Source organism: Heterocephalus glaber, unplaced genomic scaffold (assembly GCF_053883595.1).
Source record: "Heterocephalus glaber isolate CG9 unplaced genomic scaffold, H.glaber_assembly_v1.0 deba00001472, whole genome shotgun sequence".
NCBI classification, from domain to species: Eukaryota; Metazoa; Chordata; class Mammalia; order Rodentia; family Bathyergidae; genus Heterocephalus; species Heterocephalus glaber.
This window is the reverse complement of record NW_028258315.1, coordinates 52742878-52765881: the sequence shown is the minus strand read 5'-3', so window position 1 is coordinate 52765881 and position 23004 is coordinate 52742878. Positions and strand designations below refer to the sequence as shown.

Here is a 23004-nt window from a genome sequence, read left to right as displayed (position 1 = left end):
CGTGCAGGTCGTGGACCTTGAGTTCAGAGACTCTGGTCCCTACAGGCCCAGTATAGCCACAACATTTCCAGGGTGTCTAGAATGATTAAAGGAACCCACAATCAGGTGTCCGGTAAGCAAGAAAAACGGGGCTCTGGAGGCATAACTGTGTTATGACCCTGCTGCACAGCCCAGCTGGGGGGGGGTCTCAGGGAAGTCACACACTCTTAAGGTCGGAAACCATGGATCTTACAGATATGACGCAACACCATCACGGCGTGAACTGTGCCCATGTCCCTCCGCGATTCCAGAAAGAAGAGAGGGAACCCAAACCAGTGCAGAGTATGTTGAGAAGGTGGCCAGGAGAGGGGCCTCTGGTATAAACCAGCTGTATTCAGACATGGGCTTTCCTGCCATAACACTGGCTGACCTTGAGCAAGCTGCTTCACTTCTCTGAGTTGGAACGTGAGTCCTAGAGATGTGAAAGAGTAAAACACAGCCAGGCATCTTGTAAGGTTTTCACGTGGGGATCTCAGAAAGCAGTAGAGGACGCTCGCCACCCTCAACAAGTGTAAAGTAATAAGCCTGAGTCTTCGGGAGTGACAACTATTTTCGAATAGTAAGCAGCTCGGTGACTTTGTGGCTTAACCTCTGCAGGTGCCTCAGTTTCTCGCCATGTAAAAGGTGATTGTTTCCTTCAGGGCGAGAATGTATTATAAGCTCTGGCACCATGCCTAATGGCAAATAAATGCTCAACACGTCACCTGCAGTTATTTTGAGCGTCTCCTGAGCCCATCCCCAGGTGTTGCTGCTTGGTGTAATTAAGTATAACAGCCACCATGACCGAGAGCTTTTGTTAGCTGTGGTCAGCTCTTTCTAGTCATTTCCTTTTGCATCAAGTGAGATAGTTGTGGTGCTTCCCACTTTGTGGCTGTAGAAACAGGCTTGGAGGAGTCTTGTGCCTGGGTCACTGCTTTCAAGTGCCAGAGCTGGGTTTTAATCAGTGTACCCGTCTTTTTAGCCCAAGCTAAAGCCACCGTCATGTTGTCTGTCAGTATAATCATGAGCACCAGTTACTTAGTGTTTATTAAGTGCCAGCAACTGTAGGAAGCCCTACATGCATTATCTATTTAATCCTTCCAGATGAGGAAACTGACTCAGACTTTATGTAACTTGTCCAAACTCAGTGACTCAGGGGAAAGTGCTGGATTCAGGTTCTGCCTCTGCTTTCTCAGTGGGGCTGTATAACTACTTTTTGTAGTTGGGGGCTGCTCTGTGAACTGTAGGTCATTTAGCTGAATTCATAGCCACTACTCATTGAATGCCAGGAGCCCTCCCTCCCAAATCACGACAACCAAATTGTGTCCAGATACTGTCAAGTGTCATCTGGGGACAGCATTGCCCAGGTTGAGAGCCACATTTTCAACAGCTGAGTGCTTCTGGCTTCCTGAGGAGGGACATGGGCCCTGCTGTTGCCCCTCTGGTTGTCTGCTCCAGATGGCCTGGAAGAGAGGGGAACGTATTTGCCCAGGGGGACCCCAGGGGCCGGTGTCTGCTTTGCTTTCCCCTCCCCTACTCCAGTCCCCCTCTTCCATTCGTGCACAACAGGCCTGCAAGTTTTCCGACACCCCCCTTCCTGGCCCCTGGCCTGTCTGTCAGCTGCAGCCTCAGCAGCTGGCCGGCTCTGGGAGAAGGGCAAATATTTACAGCTCCTCAGCTCACCCAGGACCGCACAGGCACACAAAAGACTGGTGTGAGTCTGTGAGTCACCAAAACAGAGGGCAAAGCTTGGTTTTTCAGTCAGGCGCCAGGTTTGGGGCAAAGGAGTTCCCGGAGTTTTCTCTCATGTATGCTGTCATCTGGACTTCCTGCATCATTTTAAAAGTGATGCATGTTTATAAATAAGCTATTCGCTCCCTCTGAGTTTATACATCATTCATTGTTGAGCTAGTTTATTATTCTTTCTTGCTTGTCTGTTTTCTTTCTGGAGTGTTTGGGTAAATGGTCTCTCAGAATCAAGAATATGATACTTGAATCAAAACCATGAATGATTTTGAAACAGTTGGGTAAATGGAAAAGATAAGGGTATTAAGCTTAGAGCCAAGATGTTGATTTTGAGTGTACAGGGAGTATCATTCAGAAGTTGGAGGCCTACTGTGGACTTTCATGGACCTCACTGCCAGCTTTGATGACAGCCAGCGATGGCCTGGCCCCTAAAGTCCTCTAAAATGCTTCTCTGGCCTCAGACCTGGCAGGCCTCAGCTGAAGCCTTAGAAGGCTTACTCCTCTTGTTCCAAAGTTAACCCTCCATGGCCCTTGCTGAGAGCTTTTGCTGTCCCTGCCTCAGCCATAAAAACTCCTCCTACTGGAAGCTGTTTTAAAACTTGTTTATTTCATTGGGCCAGCTCTCTGCTCCTGCTCAGTGCTGTTTATTCTCCTCCAAAAGGCAGAAGGATTTATATCACCTGGAAACTCTCATGTACATTTTTGTTTCATTTTTTTCTAAGTTTTAATGTTTGCTTCTCTGTTACAAGCTGAAATAGATAAGAAACATTTCAGAAGATTTTCAGTACCAGATTCAGAGCCTAAAGCTTGTTCTATAAATGATCTGGCATTCTTCAGATTATCTATGGTGTCAAGTTTTTTTTGACACCTGCTGCATGCTCAGGGTTTAACAGTGCTGTGCTTGTGTAGACCTTATTTCCTGTATAAAATGTGAGGTAGATCAGTGCTTCTTTAACTTAAGTATGAATGGAATCACTGGAGAGCTTGTTAAAAAATAATTCCTGGATCTCAACCCTGGAAATTCTGGTACCCATCAGGGCTGGCCTGGGGCCTGAGATGCTGCATTTTTAACAAGCACCCTTTGTGATCCTAGTCCTTTGTGTAACTTCTGAGTTAAGAGTTCAAGCTCAAGTATAGACATAGACTGAGCATGCATTGATCTTTACCACACACTGATGATCTTACTGATCACTGTCTATTTATTTGTGCTGGCAATAGACCAAGAGCCTTATGCATACTAGGTAGGCACTCTACCATGATGCTGCCTCATCAGCCCTCTGATCATTTTTCTAAACACCCCTTTCAAAACATTTGAAGACTGTGATAATATCTTGAAACCCAATCACTAGCAGTTAAATTATAGTTGATCATTATCTATAAAGGTAACTATAATCCTGCCTGAGGCTGCACCTAGGCTGCAGCGAACATGGCAATACCACACTTCAGTGTGGGGGAGTTTCACTTTTAGCCTCAGTTTCCCACCCTAACTTACCAGCCTGGTTCTAAGAGCGAAGGTGTTTCAAAACAAAAGTATCATTTGCATTTGCATTTTAAGGGTAAGGAAACATTCTCATAAAACCTTCTTTGGAGTTCTTGAGAAACTTTAGATTCTACTAAAGTAGAATCTAAACCTTACCTTCTGCTCTTAGACCTCCACATCAGCCTGTCATTATATCCAGTGGATTTTACCTCCTAGGTATGCCTTGAATCTATTCACTGCTTTCCAGCTTATTCAAACAGTCATGCTGGTGTAAACCAGGATTCCTCAGCCTCAACAAAGTGAACAGTTGGAATGAGTAATTCTTGTGTGTGTATTTGTTGGAGGGAGAGATGGTTGTATGTATTGCAGGTTGTGTAGCGATTGCATACTTTGAAGAGTAGTGCTTCCCAAACTGACAGTCAAAAATGGAGTCTTTTCTAATGTACATTGGGGAACAAAGTTGGCATTTGTCTCAGCTACCATCATCTCTTGCCTGTTCCCTCTACATATCTTTTTGCTCCCCTCTAATTCATTCTTTACCACACATAACCTAATCTCTTAGAAATATAAATCCAATTCTCAATTCGCCTTCTTAAAACCTTCTCTACCTTCCTATTTCTCTTGGGTGATATTAGGGTCCAGCATGGTCTGGATCCTGCTGACCTCTGTTTGTTTTCTTCTCCTCTTTAATCTCTTCTCCCCACTTCGCTGGTCTCTGAGGGCTCCACGAATGTGCCTCAAAACCTTGTCATGCCTCTGGGCCTTTACACAGCCTTTTCATGTGATTTCTTCCCTAAATAACCTGTAGACCTTCTGCTGTTCCTGCCCAGAACTTAGGGTTTGATCTTCTGCCCAGAACTTAGGTTTGATCCTCAGTAGATGACTTTTCATTCTCTCCTTTGCATGTCAGCCTCAATATCCCTGTCTCCAGGAAGCCAGTTTCTCTGATCTCACAAACAATGTCTGGTGCTGTAAGGTTCTCTGCCCCTGGTAGAGTTTCCCCTATCCCTTCATGCACGTATCCCAGCTTTAACTGAATAATTGGAAGAGTCTGTCTTTTCAGGACCATGTCCCCTGCACCTGATCCACTGCCATGTGCACTGTAAGCTCTTAATTCCTGTTCTGTGGATGAATTCAAGATTGAAAGAGCTGTCTTGTCAGCCATCAAAACTTTTCAGGTTGCTAACCAAGAGTAGGCATGTGCGTTTTTCTCTGACACCTCCCCCATTAACAAAATTGTTTCCAGGTTTTTGGGAGACATCATTTTTCTTCCATCAGATCCACCCAGATCAAGTTGTATAAAGCCCCAAGTCCAAGAAATTATTTTGTTCATTTTAGAACTGGAGATAAGTGAATTTAATAGACAATTGTATCCAAAGGTGTTCCAGATGTTAGAAAGCTTTGAAATGTATCTATCAGAGCATTTACCATCCAGTGTATTTTGTTTCTGACAAGCTTGAGCAAATAGCCATCCCATACCGTATCTAACAAAACAGCCTAGTTAGGCTGAAAGAATTGCAGGCTGTCACTTCTATTCCATTTCAGTGACTTATGAAGAAAATTAGGACTTGGAGTACAAATGTGTTACCTAGCTACACTGGGTTAACTGAGCATAACTGGACAATTCGAATTGGGAATTTTGTTGATATTTATCCGTAAGTCATTTCTATTTTCAAAGTGATGCTTACCTCTCTGTAAAAACATTTGGTGGATAGTAATCTATTTATAAAGCAATTATGCATTCGACTGTAGACCAAGGAGCTTTACAGGAAAAGAAAGAGGTATTGAGTTCCATTGGCTGCCATGTACTTCAGGTGCTCTGTGCATATACATATATTACCTTCTCCATCTCCTTTATTAGATAGAACACTTTTTCTCTCCCTACCTTTCCTTCTTTTTGGGGGGGGGGGAGCAGATTATAAAATATCATAAAACAACTTGATTACGGCTAGAAGTTTAATTTCTAAGTGTATAGTTGGGGTTTGAACCCAGTGTTACCTAACTCCAAGCTCATAACTGTTACCAAACTATGAAAAACATTTTTTTTACCCCTGTTGATGTATTATGCAGGGTTCCAGGAAAACTTGTTCCATATATGTGAAGTACCATGTGGACTGGAGGTGTGGATGTATTCTTATTTCACCCTCAGACAGACACTGGGAAATGTATTCTACCCATGACCCATTTTCTTCATGTTACATAGGGATGTACAGAAGCTCAATAGGTTAAGTAACATGCCCAGCATGTTTCCCGGGCTCATTTTAGTTTATCTGTTGTTCTCCAGTCCATAGCGATAAAATGTGTTTGTTCTGTGCCGTAACTCCCAGTTTCATAGGTCCAGTGTAGAGCATGTGGAGCATAAAAGCAAAACAGATCCTTCTTATAAAGGAGATTTAGATAACATAAAAAGGAATAAAGAGATGGTGTCCTGAATGGAGTAATGCCTTATGCCTTTAATTTTTACCCTAGTTATTTTAAGAATGGTTAATGGCAGAAACTAAATGAAATCCTTCCAAATGCACTCTTGCTGTTTCGCCCCTCATACTCTTCTATCTGAAGTGCCAGGCACTGCAGTCATCACCATTAGATACAAAGGTGACACTAAGCCACTCTAACCCTTTGGGACCAATAAGACCCACTCGTGCCTTTGACAGCACAACTCTTCCTGTTCTGTGCTCACCCTGGCATTTTAGTTGTGAGGTAGCCATTGTCTCCCCCTGAGTAATGGTGTCCTAATAAAGCCAGTTCCAATAAGAAGGGGAAGTGGTGTAACATAATGATTGCTCTTGTAAAGAAAATAACTAACAGATGGACTGTGCGGCCATCTTTCTCGCCTGCTCCCTGTGGATAATTATGAGGAAGTGAAAGGGCAGATACCGCGTAGCTTTCCTGTGAGCAGGCCCTGCAGCAACTCCATCCCCGGGAAGGGGGAATATGTGTGCAGAGACCAATCCTGGGCAGAGAGGTCACCCAGGAATTTTGCTAACAGCTGTTTTCAGGTGCCCCTTGTGCTTGCTGCATGTGGATCAAGAGAGGGATGAAGTCTTATGAGGCTGTGTGGGTCAGTGGGAAGGCTCCAGGGTGGCCTGCATGGAGCTTGTGTGTGTGACTAGAATCGCTGATACAGGCAGTAATCTCCTGCCCTGTTGTGAGGGACTCTGGAAGGACCATCTAACCTGCACCAAAGCCTTAATTGCCTCAGCTGTGAAATGGGACAGTAACTTGCCTGCTCACAGGGTAGTTATTAAGAGGAAGTATATACACATCAAGGGGACAGTAAGATTTATCAAGCATGTATTAAAAAATCTATTAAGTGCCAGGCACTCGTGGGGTTTCAGCACTTTTTTGAATTAGTTGTAGAAGAAACATTAGAAATTTGAAGTAGGTGTTACAGCAAAAAAGGAGAGATTCTTACACAAAGATTCAGTTTCATTGTAAGCCTCATATTGCCTCTTAGTGACTCATTCTCTGCATGTCTGTGCTGTGATACTTTTTCAGTGGTGGAAGATGTATGAAAGAGATTCAAGTCAATTTCACCGCCAACTCTTATGTAAAGGAGAAATTGAAAGCGCAAGGGTTGTTGGGTTAGTGTGTGTATTTGTTTGTCCCATTCACATTGACAAAGCTAAAGAGAGATTGGCCAGGCAAAGCTCCTGCCTTCCTCTAAACAAAAACTTAGGGTTTTATAGCTGAGTAGCCTGTACTCTCTTTGTAATTTGTGGAAGAAAATGCTTCAAGTTGGGTAATTGGATATTTAAATTTCAAAAATTCCAAATGCCCTAACTCAGGTCCTGAGAAAAACAAATACGCTTCTTGTTATTGTTTGAGCTGCTATAACAAAACTACCATGTGCTGGTTAGCTTGAATACAGCAGAATTTATTTCTCACAGATTCTGGAGGCTGGGATGCTCACGATCATGGTACTAGAGCATTCAGTGTCTTGTGAGGCCACATTTCTGGTACACAGATGGTCATCTTTTCACTGTCTTCACAAAGTGGAAGGGATAGGGAGTCGCTCTTGGTCCTGTCTTATGAGATCACTAACTCCTAATCAGTTGTCAAAGGCATCACCTGTTAGTACCATTGCCTTGAGGGTTAGAATGCAAACACATGGACTTGGCAGGAACATGGACATTCACACCGTAGCATACTCCTTAGTCTATCAAGTGGGTGTGTTAAGATTCGCCAACACGTTAAGCTTTATGGTGGTGATCAGTGGTGGTGGTTTGCATTGTATTTGGCTGTTTAGATGAAGTGTTGCTTGTGCTTATCAACCAGAAAAGCCAATGAGTCAATGACAAAATAAAGACAGAAATTTGAAATCAATCTCAAAGAAATAGAAAATTCAACATTCAGGGTTTTCTAAGGTTGTGTAAATATAGTAGCAAATACATTTTTTAAACCATAGAAATACTGAAAATTGTTTATGTCTTAGTATTATTTTCCAAAAATACCGTGTTTGGCTTATAGATATGTATATACTATTCTACAGATATTGTGACTCCAGAAAAGCTATTTCTTTGTTTCTTATATTTCTTCGTGTCCTTTGTCTCTTGTCATTGCCTATACACCTGTTTTCATGACAGTTGTATCCTGCTAATGCACCAACTCTATCCAGTTTCAACTTATTTTGACTTATTTTGTAGCACATCCTCATGACCATCTCTAGTCTTAGGCTCAAACAGTTTCCTCTTCTGTTCTTCCTCCAAGAATCCTTTCTTTAGAACTGGAGTTTCAATTACAGGGAGGGCTTAGTCTGCACTGCTTCATTAAAAATTACAAAGTTTGAACTTCAAAGGGGACAAAAGCATTGAGTGTAGGGAGTGAAGACATCCTCAGCTCTTCAGTACAGGATTTCTGGCAGCCTGCTCTGCCTCTTGGTCCCCCAGCCCCCACCTCTGTGCATTTTTGCCTGGAGACAGCCAAATATACAGTGCTTTTATGTCCCTAGTCAACAGACAGAACTGTTTCCCAGCTGTGTGAGTCTCAGGGAGCTTTGCATAATCTGAGGCTGAGAGGTGTCTTGTCACCATAGACACAGACTAGCGGTCAGTGAGTTCCATGCTGCCAAACCCACACTGGGCAGCTTTCCAGTGCAGCCAATTCTCTCTGGGAGCCTGTGACATCAAGGACTGGGAAACACCCGTCACTGACAAAAAGGAATTTTAGAGAGAACTCTCAGTGAGGGTGACATGGGTGGACCTAAGAGTGGCTACACTGATTAGGAGATGGCACCCAGCCAAGCTTCTGAGGCCAGATTGTTTTGGGGATAATGGTGACAGGGTAATGCTGAAGTGGAAAGGGACTTTGCCTGTAAAAGATGGTTTACATTCTTGAATGCTTAAAAAAATTTAAAAGTAGCCCTCATAAGGTATCTTTTTGATAAAGACAATCATGCAGCCCTCATCAACAGGGATGTGTTCTAGGAAAAGTATTGTTAGGTAATTTTATCATAGTACAAGCACCAGAAAATATTTACATTCAGATGGCTGTGATGACACTAGGTGATATCATTTTATGAGTTCACTCATGTATATATGGTCCATCCCTGAGTGAAAAGTTGTATGAAATGTTATCCTGGGCACAATTGTACGTTCAGTATTTGATTTTTTACTGTGAAATTTCCCCCAACCCTGCCATAGATTCTTAAATTGTTGGAACTCGAGTTGAAAGCTGAGCAGATTATCGTCCAGGTATTTTAACAGTGATCTGGGAGTTACTATAATGTTTACATATGATAGAAAAGCTTATTTTAAGCAAAATCAGCTGCATGTTTCTGACAACTGAGCATCCATCTTTGCTTGTGATTTGCTGGCTTTGGTACTTTGGGTGGTTCAGGTCATTGTTTAGATCTTGATGTCCAGAGCTCCTTCTCCAAGGTCCATCTATTTCTGCTCTTTCCCAACCCAGAAGACCCAACCATCTCCCATGGAGACCTGCATTGCACTAAGGACCCAGCTGCCCCCTTTAAATTGGGTTCTGGGGTAGGGGATAGGGTGCCAAGGGCCTGTTAGGGCTCCCTGCCCACCTGCCAAAAGACAGTGATGTCACTAGACTCCAGGCTGTGACTCACCTTCCTTCTCCTTCTCCCACCCAAGTGCTTGGTCAGAACTCCTCTGTCTCCTGAGACCTGGCTGCAAAGGAAGAGATATCTGCTGTCTGGGAAGTAGAGCCTTCTCTAAGAGGAGCTATCAAGGAGGAGTCTCCTCACTTCCACTTGTGGTTGATGTTTTCTTCACCTTACTTTTTTCTGCCTAGCCCATCAAAAATGCCTCATCTAGTAGCACTCAGAACAGTTTAGGGTGTCAAGCAGTGCCCAGGGATCCCAAACTCTCCACCTCTCTTCTGCCTCCACAGCTCATTTCCAAGTCCACAGTTCCTTGAACTTGATGTTTCTTTGTCCTGTTGTGAGCCAACATCTGTTTTGCATCCCCTTTGCTCCCAGGGGCATGTCCTAGGCCTGGGTGTGCCGTGTGCCTGATTCCCTGTTCCCTTGGCCCACAGCCCTCTAAGTCAGCATTGTCTGCCTGTCTTACCTGCTTTCTGCTCTGTTCCACGTCCAGGCTGGGCCATTCCCCTTGTCTTTCTCCTCTTGCCTACCTCCTACCACCTCTGGAATATAAACCACCTATCAGGTACTACTCTAGCAGTCCTCAGAACATGCCACAAATGTAGTACATACAGGATGTGATCAAAATACACTGTGAATTCAAGTTCAAAAAGTATTACAAAGACACATTGCTGTTAATCCCCCTCAAAATACTCCTCTTCATTTTGAACAGTTATTTCATCGTTCTTGCCATTTTCTGAAGCAGTTCTGGAAGTCCCCTTTTATGAGTGTCTTTACAAGGTATGATCAAAACTACAGTGAATGCCACTGCCAGTGCCATCCAATGGGAAGGCAAACCCATAAGAAAATTACGGTGTTGCCTCATCTACTTTATTCACCAGATCTGGCACTGTGTGACTTTTCCACCCCAAAGTCAATAATTGTGAAAGGTGAGTGTTTTGGATCAGTTCAGGAGGTTGGGCAGCCACAGAGTGCAACTAAAGAACTCAGGAAAGAGAACTTCCAGAACTGCTGTAGAAGGTGGTGAGAACAATGGGATACATGTGTTCAAAGTGATGGAGAGTATTTTGAGGGGAATTCATGGCAATATGTGTTTTTTACTATAATACTTTTTAAGAAAAATGTAAACATTCATTGTGTTTTTCTGTCACACCTTAGAGCACTCTTTATTTGCTTTACTCTAGGTTCCAGCTCTCCCAAGCTTGCTTTAGAATGATTAAGTTTGTTTAGAATAAGGCACTCTACATTGGTTGGATTTTGCATAACAGTAATTTATGTGATAAAAGCTCCTCATGGCCTGGATGTTGAGCTGTGTCCATCTTAGCCTTTGACCCAGTTGTGTTTTAAGCACTTATTATTGGGTGGTGTACCTAGGCAATTGTGTGCACTTAGTATTATTTGTTGCATCCATAGTTCATAGAAACCTCGTGACATGACTGTTACCTCATTCTGTGGATGAGGAAGCTCATCTCATGTCCTGACTCTGGATTCCAGAATCTTTACCATTCTGCTGTTCCTGGCAGGGGATAGCAGTCTCAGGATACTCTTCAGAGTGTAACAAATGCTCTTAATCTTTGCAGTGATTATTGTATAATCCAATATACTTTTTTAAACTCTAATTACAAAGCTATTTTATTGTCATGGCAGAATCATTCTTTTGAGGCAGTGGGGTTAAAGAATAGGATGCAAACATTTACCATAACTATATAAGGAGCATGAACGTTGGAGTCACATGGATGTGGGTTTCAGTTCCAGTCCTCCCACTGTGCCACTTGAGCAAGTGTGAGCCACTGTGATCTTGAGGAAATGCCGGTGTCCAATGAACCTCAGTTTCTCCAGATATACATCCTTGATTTAATGCCTGCTTCAGAAGGCAGATTTGTCAGCTATTCTGTTCTTCACATGAAGTAGGGCCCTTTCCTCTCTTTGTTTCACTACCTCAAATCATGGAGAAAATCACAAAGCATGGGTTATGATAAACTACCCAGGCACAACAGTATTGTTCACTTTTCCTTTACAAGTGACAGATACCACTTGTATTGGTCAGGTTTCCTATTGTTGGGAAAAAGTCCTGACATCCAGAACTAAAAGGAGAAGAGGTTTAATTTGACTACAGTTTCAGAGGAATCCGTCCATGACTGGCTGGCTTTAGGCGGGAACCTTAAGGAAGAACAAAGATGCTTAGTTTATGGTGGCTGGGAAGCAGAGCAGGGGAACAGTGCCAAAGATGAAGAGATAGTGCCCAAGGGACTAGAGATAGTACCCAAGTTCACACTTCCATAACCCACCCAGAAACACCAGAAGTGTGCTTTAGTAATCCTCTAGGTGGCTTCCAAGCCAGTCAGGTTGACAGTTAAGCTTAATTGACACACCGCGATTAACAGTGTGTAAGAGCCTTTGCCCACCTCGCATTTATACATCTCTTCAGTTAGTGGAATCTATAATTGAATGAGAATCATTTTTAATACCCTTTATCCTGACACATTTTGAGCCCAGGAACAAGTTAAATGGTTAATCAGTTTAATATGTTAAATGTGCCCTATGAGGTCTGGTGTTTAAAATCTCCATTAATATTTCTTTTGAAAAAAAATTAAAGTAGTTAAGCTAGTTGTAAGGAGGAGCATGAAAGGAAAATATTAGGATCAAGCTCATGGTGAGAGGACAGAATATGACCTTTGGAAATTAGATGAAAATATGAAAAAAATTCATCCCAGACTGAGCTTTTCTCTTATTATGTCCTTCCCAGCATCTGGGATTGAATCTTCTCCACATCAGTTTACTGTTACTAATGAGTTCTAAAATAGGCTCTACAACCTCAAGCCAGTGTTTAACCTTCCTGCACAGCAGACTGGGTCAAGGTGCTTGTAGAAAATAAGTACACCCTTCCTTCTTCCCAGAAATTACATCTGGCGAGGAAGTATAGGTCAATTTGGTTGTTCCAAAAGGTTCTTTGCAAGCTTCTATTTGGCTGAGGAATGGTGTGTTTAAGGCTTTGTCTCATTTAACCCCCAAACAGAGATCCCTGAGACCAGAGCAAGATTTTATGTCTTTGTGTGTCTTTTGGATGTGAAGAGTTTCATAACTCCTGGAGCCAGGCTCAGTGGTACATGGCTTTAATCCCAGCCCTGAAGGAGGCTGAGGCATTAGGAAAGACAGTTCAAATTCCACCCAGATATCTTTACCATGACCTTGTGTCAAAATTAACAAAAATGAAAAAGGGCAGAGGTTGTAGAACAGTGATAGAGAATCCTTGAATTTGATCCCTAGTATTGCCAAAATAAAAACCCAAACCAAAAACCACCTCTCCCATGCCAGTGTGAAAGATTGGAATTTTGTTTTGAATTTGGTCTTCTGGGTAAAACCTCTTATAAGGTGAATTTCTTTTGGGTAAGACAACAATTGAACCATCTGAGATAGGAACAAAGATGTTGCTAACATATGTAGAATTATCTTCTGCAGTCTACACTTAAAAGAGAGTGGCTTTGAAGAGTAATTCAGGTCTAGAATTGGAAGGCGTGGAGATAAATACCAGCTCAACATTTTACTAGCTCTCTGATGTGGGAAAACTTTCTGAACCACTCCTGCTCAGTCTTCCACATGTACCAAAAGGATGGTAATGTGTCAGTGGTAAGATTAGTTGGATCAGTAAATGAAATAAAGAACTTAAGCGTTCAATATAGTTTCTGGAACATAATAAGCAACAATAAATGCTTACCATTGATAATGCAGTATAATGCGATTTTCTTTCTTATCCTCCTGTACATCCTTCATTCTTTCCTTCCTTCCTTCCTTTATTAAGTTGTTGACACACAGTAGATTTAAAACTAATCTTTGTGATCATTTGATTGTGCATTCTTTGTCATCATTTGAGATTGTCAAACGAAAGCCATCTGCCTTAGATTAGTATGTAACTGTGCAGTTTCTACCACTGATGAGTTATGAAAGCCAGGCATGTAAGATATGTAAGATAACTTTGTACCAATTCTCGTGTATTTCTAACTTTTTCACCCCTTTAAGATAGCAGGGCAAGAAATGGACTAGTAAGTTTTTCAGTGTCCAAAACAGAAAGATAGAGTAAATTGTTTCACTTTGAGAGTCTTTGTTTACGTCTCAAAATGATGATAATTCTAATTTTTTATTCTGTTACAGCATTGAAAATTATTTCCCTTATAACCATTCAGATTAGTTACAAAGGTTGTTAGCATTTGTAGATACTTTGGTTGGAGATGCTGTTGATTAGACATTTTTTTTTAAGAAACTCATGAAATAGTCTGCCATTAAAGAGATTCTGTTGGGGTTTTTGTGTTAGGTACAGTAGCTTGATGGGGAATAGCTTTTCTTTTATAATGTATTAAAATTCTGTGTTTTGTGTATCAAGTAAGTGATCCCTTCAGAAATGAATGTTGTGTTGTTCTTATAGGACACCTAGTTCATCAGAAATTGAATGTCTTTTTCTAATGATAAATTGTCATTTTTGATTTTAGAAGATTTTTATCAGTAATGTTTAGGCTCATGTGAAGTTCTTAATTTGGCTATATGCTAATGAGTCATGATATCAAGCTCGGTTACTAAGAACTTTAAATGTGGAGATAATTCTATGCGGTGAGTCTCAATAGTTTCTAATAATTTTTGCACTGGGTAGAGGACTTTGTTGGGCACAGTTCTCCTGGCCACATATGGAAACAGAATCACACATTGACGATTATAGCAATAAATATAGCAGTGCTCCCTAAAACCTCTGGGACGCTGCTGGTAGTAACAATGGTTTACTTTGCTAGTGTGTTTGGATTCAGATTGTTGTACTCCTGCCATTCAGACATTTCCATTTATTTTCCCCCAAAAGGTGGAAGACAAAAGTTTGATTAGGAAGCAATAAACAATAGAATAAAAATCTTTTTTGTAATCTTCTAGTGTTGTTAATAAAACAAGATTATTATGACATATCTCATATTTTAAATAGTACCATGTTTTAATGGAAACCATAAGTGAAACAAATGTTGTTTATGCCCAATACATGTGAAGTTTTGTATCTCATTCATTAACTAGAAACATCTCGAAGGTGTATTAGTGAGTTTAATGTTTATCTCAAAGGATATTAAGTGACAGTGTGTGCATAAGGTTAAATCTATTTTTATTCCTCTGTCATTTAACTCGAGAATGTTAGTTGAGGTGCCCTGGCATCTCCATCTCTTTGGCCTGTTGAACATTGTGCCTGTGTGACCTGCTTGGGTGACTTCTGCTTGTTTTAAGGTTTTCATGCTGACCAGCCTTCAACAGAGTGTTTTGTGTTACACAGCTGTGTGCTTCACATGGATTGGATAGTAATGACTTTGTTAACATGCCCCTTCCCCCTTTCCAGTACGATTCAGGATTTTCTGCTTTCTCTTCATGTGTGCATCTGACTTATCCTGAACTGTTTCTCCCCAAATCCCCCAAACAGAGATGACTATTGATGGGCTGTGATGCCCTCAGACTTCCGAGAGGATTGCCATTTGAACCTTTCATGACATGGCATGAATGCAGCCCTTGAGAATGATTGGAAACAAACAGAACGTAGCCGTCTAGACAGCCAGCATCCAGTGGGCTAGTCAAAAGAAAGCTGCTTTGCAGACCAGGGAGTCATTGATAGAAAATGCATATATGGACACATGCAGACATTCTTACGTGGTCATTCCAGGGTTAGACACGTTTGCAACTTCCTAAAGACAGGATGGAATTTCAGATTGGGTTCCAAAATTTTCCTTGGTTAAGCTTCCCAAGAGAGGGAAGATTTATGAAATGATTAGCTCAGTAGTCCCAAGTCCACTTAGAGAGAAAGATAATTACTATCACTGTTTTCCTGTTTGTAAATAAACACTTGAACTCATTTGTTCCCTGCAGGGTGAAGAAACCAAAAGCCTGACCCTTGTCCTGCATCGGGATTCTGGTTCCCTGGGATTCAATATTATTGGTGGCCGGCCGTGTGTGGTATGTTAATTGCTAAAATGTGTTTCTCCTTTCCCTTGGGTAGTTGGAAGAGAGGTTAAGGTTTGAGGGGTGAGGAGTGGAGTCCTTGCTGACTTGTAATGCTGCCTGTAATTAGAGAGCAGTCTGTTTGCCTACCATCTTCACTCAGGGATTTTTATTTTGTTGTGGCCCCTAAAATAGTGTTGTCCTAGTAATACACCAGCATGTGTAAATAGTTTAGATTTTTAGGGTGCATTTTTGATTGTATGGCAGTTGGGCTGAATGAAGTGTGTGGGATGTGTGGAGATGGAACTGGGTACAAATCACCCTCCTAAACTGAGCTGGAGTGCAGGTTACTTGAGTAGAAGTCAGACTTTGAGTTCTGCTCTGTCAGCTCTTCATTAGTCAGGGACAGTGCCCTAATATCTGAGTTGTTGCTTCTCTTCACTGTTCCCTCCAACTGCAACTCTTTGGCCACCCCATTCATCATCGACCCTTCCTCAGAAAGAAGAGGCCAACTTCACATCTGTCAGTTGAGCTTTGAGGAAAATGTCTGCAGAAAGGGCTCTGGGGACTAGCAAGGGTATGTTTCAGGATCTTGCCTTTCAAGAGGGATTATCTGAGTGTGTGTAATCCCTTGCTGTGTTCTTTCCCTAACCATTTCCTCATTTATCACATTAAGATTTGCTTGTTCAACACATAAGTATTGAACATGGGTTGTTTGCTAGGGGCTGGGGGGGTCTAATGAGATCTAGTATGTGGGGTCATTGCACTCTGGGAGTATATGTCCTGGTGGGAACATTGGGCAAAAAAAAACAACAAAAAAAACAATATGGAAATTATAGGGTGGGAGAAATGCAATGAAGGAAGGAAATCAAGGATGGCATATGGAAGTTCCAGAAAGCCAAGGCCATCCTCAGTTAAGGTAGTCAGGAAAGTCAGGGGGAGACACTGAGGAGACTCTTACAGGAGAAGATACCAGCCATCCAGATGTGGTGCGAGTGCTCTGCCCTCATGAAGCTCATATCTAGATAGAGTAGGATGGGCTCATGTCCAGTGAGGCCGGAGAGGATGGCACCATCCTCCTTGATATAATATTCTGTGCCAAGATCCAGCTAGAGATGCCTTGGGGGAGCAGTTAACACTGGAGGAGCAGGCATTCTAGAGAGGGGCCATTGGAGCTGAGTTCATAAAGATGAGTGGGAGTTTGCTAGATCAAACCATGTTTTTTGTGCGTGGGTGTATGTGTATGCATGTGTGCAGTTGAACACTCTTGACTGTAAACAAAAGGGGATATTTAGCTATAAAATACCTGTATATATTCACCATTGAGCTAATATATTGGTGTTTTATAAGAGTTACATGCAAAGGGAGAATTTTAAACACCTAAATGAAAATGTTACTATGAAAACAATTTTGAACCTGTATCTTCAATCACTCCAGTGTATTGTGTTACACATACCTGTTTCTAAAGACACTGAGCTTGAAAATAAGGGACAGTCCCCAGGGTGGGGGATTTGGCAGTCCCTACAAGGCCTGGAGCAGGGACAGAGTTGGGAGTTGAGTGACTACAAGTAGTGGAGAGTGATTTGGGTCAAGGAGTGGGCAGGGAAGTGGTCAGAAAGAGGCTAGAAGAAGAAAGCAGGGATTTGATTGTAAAAGGCCTGCTCAGTTATGAGGTCTAGCATTTGAATAACTAGAATACTGAGTGACCAAAGCATGGCGTCACTCAAAGGGAGTGACACAAAGAGAGATTGGTTGATGGATTGATTGATCAGTTTTGTGGTACTAAAGATTAAACCTAGGGCCTTCACACTGAGCTACATACCAGCCATTTTTTAATCTTTATTTTTGAGACAGGATCTCACTAAGTCCAGGCTGGGCATGAACTTGTGATCCTCCTGCTTGAGCACCCAAAATGCTGGTATTACATGTATGTACAACTGTGCCTGGCTATGAAGAGATTTATAAATATGTTTAGTTTTTAGCCAAAGCCAGAGTTTCAAAAACATAAAAGCAAACAAAAAAAGTTTTATTATAAGAAATGACAGCTTAGTTAGAAGTGATACGTAGCCATTAAAATGATGAATGTTATCTGTCACATACACCATTTTAAATGATGCCATTAATGTATAAATGCATAGATGAGTGGGGGTAGCTGTTATTTCCACTTTGCTCAACCCAAGGAATGTGCTCACATATTTGTGTTTCTCCGTTTATCTCTATGGAATTCCTAAGAAGCTGTAGGATCATGTGAGGTTGGCATATTTTTATTTTTACCCATTACCAGTTGGTTAAGATCCCAGGCTGTATGTTGCCATGCTGTTCTGATCTTGCCTGGCAGCAAGGGGTCGGCATTCCCCAGCCTTAGGAGAGGTGAAACAGCAAGCTGGAACTCAGTAGCTAAGTGTTTGACCTCATGGAACAGCAGAAGGGTACCATATGCTCTCCCACTTATAGAAAACATGTTTGCCATTGAGCACAGGCATCCTTGACTTATCTTTGTAATTATTTTTATACTCTACTCACCCATTATTATCAGAAGCAACTTCAGTAAACTAAGATTCACTTCACTTCTTAGATGTCTTAAAAGCTTCTGTAGCCAGAAGAACCTGGAATAGGAATACCTCATGTCTTCTAGCTTAACCACATCAAAGCCCTATGTTTGCAGAATTCTGGGATGGAGAGGTGTGTCTGTGGTTGGTGATTGCTGAGAAACCTATTATATTAGTGCCAGTGAGGAAGGTGGTTGGTTTCTACACCTCACCGGGAATGAAGTGACCTGGCCCACCTCACTAGGAATATATTACTTCCTTGTGCTTGTGCAAGAGTATATTTCAAGTTCTTTTCTTTTTCCTTTAAAAAGGAGATTCAAATGCAAGGCAGACCTGATTTTGTAGCTTTCATAAATGTTCTCAGTTTATGTGGTCTTTTGGCAGAACTACTTGTGTCTCCCCCAGAGGAAAATTTAATTCTACATGAATATATTTGCCATTGTGCTTTTTTCTTTTTTTAAAAAAAATTTGTGCCAATGAGCAGAAATAGCATAATGAAATCTAAATGTATTCTACATTGTTGCTGGGAAAATCTGGCAGGTCACTGAGTATATGTTAAAAAGCCAAGATGAGCAACAGTATAAATGCAACGTTAGTCCTGGAAGCAAAGCATAGTTCAAATGCTGTGTGTGTCTCCCAAGGAATTCCTGTCAGATGCTTGTTTGGTTTGTGAAATGGCCCAGGCCCGGGGCTTTGACTTAAGGTTTGTCATTGTGTGCTGCTGTGTGTAATGCTCTTGGCAGAATTGTATCATTCATTAGTTCTCATTGCCCTGAAGAAGCAACAGCCAGTTTGGTGTATCAGACTTTTGTCACTTAAGCCTTTGGCAAGAGTACTTTATTTCCAGGTACCCCTGGGATAAAAACAATCCCTTTCATTTTTCTTTTACTGAAGCCAGCAAAACAAAATAAACCCCATGTCATGTTAGTTCACCTTGATAAATCGCTCTAACTTAGAATGTGTTAGGATAGGAGCCAAATAAAGAATAAAGAGATGGATTCTAAGAGAAAAATCTAGCTGTCAAGAATGAGCTTGATCTGGTCTTTGATTTTGTGCTTCCTGTGTTTTTTTAATCACCAAGTCCACACCACTGTCTTAACTTAACCTAAATTCTAATGTTTGTCCTTGCTTGACCTTGTTCCTCTCTGATTTTGCTTGACTTTCCTATTCTTTTAGAATATTTACTTATATACAGTGTAGTATTTTGTAAAATAAACCAAAGCCAAATCCCATTCCTTATCTCCCTCTTCCTCTCGATCCAAGAAATGTGAAGTGGTTAAATCAAAGGAAACACAAAGGAATTTCTTTTCATTTGATATATTGAAATCAACTCACAGGGAACTCAAGTTTACTCATAAATCTTTGGTAGTCCAGTGAGACCCTTCAGGTTCTTCTGTTGGAATATTGTGCAGCCTGAAACATGGACACCAAAATTGTGTATACATATTTTGAGCTTTTTTCTCAATTGGAGAGAGTATTACATACAGAGAAAGTGCAAGAGAGTTGATCTAGCTTCAGTACAAAGCCAAGCTGTGATGCTTTTTAGTTGTGTGACCATGGATAACTATCTTAACCTCTCTGGGTCTCCAGGTTTTACTCTGTGGAATGGATACTTATTTCTTATGGTTATGGTGCTGATGAAATGGTACACCTGGGGCACAGTACAACATATCTGGTGGCTTGAATATTCTCAGTAGGTAGAAGCTGGTGTGCAGCTCTGTGCTCCCCCTTGAGGTGTGCATCTAGAGAGCCACCCAGGTGCCTTGGGGCTAGGGCCTCAGTGAGAGGCTGCTGGGAGAGGCAGGGGGCACAGAGGTCTTCGGATGGTCATGGGTGAGTGCCCAGTGGGCCCATACGCAGCACTGGGATGCTAGGCAGGGGTGCATTTGGGGCATAGCTGATGTGATACAGCACCCCCAGAGTTGCTGACCATTCTTCAGAAAGAGTGTTGATGGAATCCTGATGGCAGTTAGAGATGTGTCTTTGTCATGTGGAGATAGATGTTGGGAAAAACACATCATGGACATTTGAGGTTGTGATTTTCATTTGTTCTGATGAATCATATATTTGAGAGGGTGAGGGTGAGGGCAAGGGAGTGTGTGTGTGTGTGTGTTTGTGTTTTGCAGGGAGTATGGAAGGGGGAGAGAAGGGTGAGAGTGTTTTCCCAACCTTAATTACCACTATTGCATTTGAAGAGATTATTTGAACCACATTCAGACTCATCCCTTTCCCTATTCAGAATGTGGTCCAGGGGGGCTGTAAAGAAGAAAATGGTATATTTTCATAGTTAGTTTTTTGATGGTGGCATCTTTATATATTTATGCAGAGTAAGTATTAAAATAGATCTTATGGCATTATGGGGAAGAATTTACCATAATGTTATAGATTTTAAAGTTTTTGTGGAACATCCTCAGCTTACTTTTTGAATAATTTTGTTTGGAAACAACATATGTTCCTGCCATTTAATTTATAAATTCATCTGTTAATCACTAGCAATTTAATCCACACATTTGGAAAGAATTCAGTGCTGTGCTGTTTGGAAAGAAGTTCCTGAACAAGCTGGGAGGGTTTTTATGAGCATGTTGGAGCCTTTTGATTTTAAGAAAAGAAAGGAGTTGAAAAGTGAGGTTCTTTCCCAGAAAACCTTAGTCCTGGGGTTTAATTCAGAGATCTAAAGGGACTGGAGGAGTTTGGAGATCAGAATCTATTGGGATTTGTGGGAGGGATATGAAATTTTCTGATACAAATCAGAACAAAGCCAAAATACCTGTTTTCAAGATCTGATTATTAGATATTGACCAGCTTAATGATGCTCTGTGCAGGTGAGATTGTGGGAGAACACTTTGTTTAATGAATTATCAGTACAAACTCTCTGGAGGGCAATTCAGCAGTATTTATCAATTGTACATATTTGACCCAAGAGTTTCAGTTGCTAGGGATTTGCCCTAGGTGTATACTAGCAGATATTTCAAAACCAGGTAGGAGTGTTTTATCACACCACTGTTTCTAATAGCAACAGCTGGCAGCAATGCTCGTTATCTAAATGCTAGGATACTTTTCAGCCACTTCAAGAAGTAGGGTGGGGGCAGGGTGTGTAGCTCAGTCCAGTTCCAGCACCACCAAGGGAAAGAAGAAAGGAAGAAAGGGAGGGAGGGAAGGAGGAAAGAAGAGAGGGAGGGAGGAAGAGAGGGAAGAAGGGAAAGAAGGAGGAAAAGAGGGAGGGATGGAAGGAGAAAAGGTGAAGGTAGGCAGGGAGGGGAGGAAGGAGGAAGAGAGGGAAACAGAAGAAGGGTAAATGTATGATTGATGATAGAAGATCACCAAGATTTGTAGCATTAACTGATAGAGGCAAAGGTATAAGAGTAGGGCTGGTATAAATCCATTCATGTGCATGAAAAAGAAAGATACATGCTTCAGAGGGTGATGTATTAAAATATTTTTGAAGGGATGCATAATCTGAAATAGATGCTTTATAGCACAAGAAGAACAATGGGCTGGGAGTAGTAGGCACTTAATATTTTCTGACTTTTGCTGTGGTTTGAAATATTTTAATATGTGTATGTGTTAATTTTAGATTAAAACAAACTAGATGAAACAAACAGCTTTTACGCTATTACAACTTTTGACACACAAGGGTCAATAACTGTTTTAAGAGTGAAAACTTTATTTTCATGCTCAACTTCATGCCTAGCATTCATGCCTGTGTTTTTTTAACCCAAAGGACAATCAAGATGGATCATCCAGTGAAGGAATCTTTGTATCCAAAATAGTTGACAGTGGGCCCGCAGCCAAGGAAGGAGGCCTGCAAATTCATGACAGGATTATTGAGGTATGTGAACACTGGCCAGTGTCTTTTCAGAGGCTGAATGCCATCCCATCTTAATCTGGCTCACAGCACAATGTTTGGTCGGGGAGGAAAGACTCAAGTGGTGGATGGTTGGGTAGGAGGTGCACTTCTCCAATCCTGTGGAACCAGATTGAGTGTTGATTGCCTTGGTGTTAAGTTTTTGTTAAATATAGAGAAGCTGGATTATGAGTGCCATGTTCACAATTTGGCTCCTTTCATGTGGACTTGTGTATTTTTTCTATGCTTCAGTTATAACTTTGTGCAAAAACCATTGGAGGGCTGTATGTTAGTTAGAACCAGATGAGCAATTCCCATTGTACTAATTGTGACTCTGTTCATGTTGGTTACCAGGGCACAACTGCGTCAGCTTTGGAGTGATTCTAATGTCTTCAGAGCACACAATTATTTCTACCCATGCATTGTTGTCATTTTTTATATTTGTCTTCTTAGCTCTTTGCTTTGCTCATTTGTTTGGCTTGATCACCCAGATACAGTATAAAAGTTGGTGGTAGAAATTACTCACACATCATCACCGATGATTTCATTGTCACTTCTTTTCTTATTATTTTAAATCTTTGTAGAGCAGGGTGATGCATTTATGGTGGGGAAGTAGGTTGCTCAGCCCCACCCTACGACACTTTCAGTGAGGTTGCTCAGTATTTTGAACTGCTTTGAGTTGCTGAAAGAGAGAATTATTTGTTGTCTCTTTGTGTAGGCTTTTGTTGCTGAGTTTGATATATAGAACTGCCTCTTTTGCTGATGTTTTTAACCACTCTGGTTTCTTTTTTAATGAGTACATCCATGGACCAAATTTTTCACTTTCCTATTAGAGAATAAGTAAATATGAGACTCCAAGATGATATCCTGAATCCCATAAGACACTCATCCACAGGTTATCACTATGATATAGTGCATTAAATAGGTAACTAGAGAAATAGCATGGAGACCAGTGGGTGTTTGTTGTTATGGACACATTTGTGTAGTGTCTGTATTTCCTGAGTGTTTTCATGGCCCATTTCAAAACTTTAGACCGAGTAGAAGCTTGACCATGAGCTAATCCATAAGTGAAGTTCACGTCACCCCCTGGCAGATGGCCACATACTTCTCCAGAGAAAGGCACATTAAGAAGTCAGAGAACAAAGTCTGAATTTTCCAGTCTCATCTGAAAGAATTCTGCAGTGTAGTGCAGTATGCTGCAGGGTAATATATATGCTCAGGAAAACACCCAGTTAAATCTTCCAGAAAAAATGAAATAGAAGAGATAAGGTGCAAGCAAGGCTCATTGCTGTGAGCGTGTGGGTACAGTGTGAGCACATATTAGAAGGATACTTGATTTTGTCTT

General features: G+C 41.4%; 1 protein-coding gene across 1 annotated transcript in view; it reads left to right on the top strand.

Annotated features, from left to right (window-relative positions):
• Pdzrn3 (PDZ domain containing ring finger 3) overlaps positions 1-23004 on the top strand; it is a 242364-nt gene that overhangs the window by 1164 nt on the left and 218196 nt on the right. The window contains exons 2-3 of the mRNA XM_004854215.4: positions 15195-15281; positions 21537-21644. Coding sequence (XP_004854272.1) covers positions 15195-15281; positions 21537-21644 — 195 coding nt within the window. The remainder of the gene's footprint in view (positions 1-15194; positions 15282-21536; positions 21645-23004) is intronic.